This window comes from Hipposideros armiger, unplaced genomic scaffold (genome assembly GCF_001890085.2).
Source record: "Hipposideros armiger isolate ML-2016 unplaced genomic scaffold, ASM189008v1 scaffold_146, whole genome shotgun sequence".
NCBI classification, from domain to species: domain Eukaryota; kingdom Metazoa; phylum Chordata; class Mammalia; order Chiroptera; family Hipposideridae; genus Hipposideros; species Hipposideros armiger.
Genome location: NW_017731496.1, coordinates 1,012,183 through 1,013,125, shown reverse-complemented (window position 1 = coordinate 1,013,125; position 943 = coordinate 1,012,183). Strand labels below are relative to the sequence as shown.

Here is a 943-nt window from a genome sequence, read left to right as displayed (position 1 = left end):
AGAATATATATGAAAACAGTTAATTCAAAACAGCATGCTTTTCCTAGATGATAAAAAATGATCAAGGCTAGGGGTTACAGAAGCCATATCTATTTTAATTTATCTTAATAATTTAAAAACTTGCCCATACTACTGTTCAAATTGATGAAATTAAACAGCAGATAACTCAGTTTCAGCTTGCAGAATTGGAAGATACTCCTATAAGTTTAACCTTCAAAGAAACCTAAATTGCAATCATTAGGTCATCTTACCAGGTAATTCTAATAAGAGGTATTTTAAGATAGAATGAAAAATCTCCAGGTTACATAATCAACCTTATTGTTCATTTTATGATTTGTGGTACAAATGTATAATTTTTCTTAAATGACACTTTTTCTTTTCTGAGATAACTTATTTAGATAAGTTGAATTAACTTCTGGAACCTTTTAAGTCTCTCACATATTTCCTCTCTTAGGAAAATGAAGCTGTTTTTCTTTTGAATGGTAAATTCATAAATGAAATTAATTTAATATCGGGAAGGACAAAGAAGAAAATTCCTAGTCTGCAGCCTTTGTTAAAGGATGTTATTGTCCTAACAACATCCAGTAATGGTTAAGTAGTACTAATATTTTCAAAGGGCTGGGTTAACTCTTTTTTAATAATTTGGGGTAATATTAGAGGAAATACTAGATTATAAGTGTTTCGTTTCCTTTTTGCAAACAGATGCCTGGCTGGCTGGGGTGCTCACTACAGGAGAGCTTTTCCTCTGGAACAAAGATCAAGATTGTTTGAAAACTATACAAGCAACTGAAAAGCCTAAGGAAATGATTAAAGCTGCAATAGGCGAGAATTTGTTTAAATTGGTTTAACTTGATAAATAGAAGGGAAAGAAGATGAAACATTTTCCTATTAGTATTTAAAAACTCTCTGTGTCTGTTATCTGTGTGTGTGTGTGTGTGTGTGT

The 943-nt window shown here is 31.3% G+C and overlaps 1 protein-coding gene across 1 annotated transcript in view; it reads left to right on the top strand.

The window, feature by feature from the left end:
* The window catches only part of CPLANE1 (ciliogenesis and planar polarity effector complex subunit 1), a 118,397-nt gene that overhangs the window by 11,422 nt on the left and 106,032 nt on the right, over positions 1–943 (top strand). Inside the window, exons 6-7 of the mRNA XM_019650733.1 lie at positions 455–590; positions 703–832. Coding sequence (XP_019506278.1) covers positions 455–590; positions 703–832 — 266 coding nt within the window. The remainder of the gene's footprint in view (positions 1–454; positions 591–702; positions 833–943) is intronic.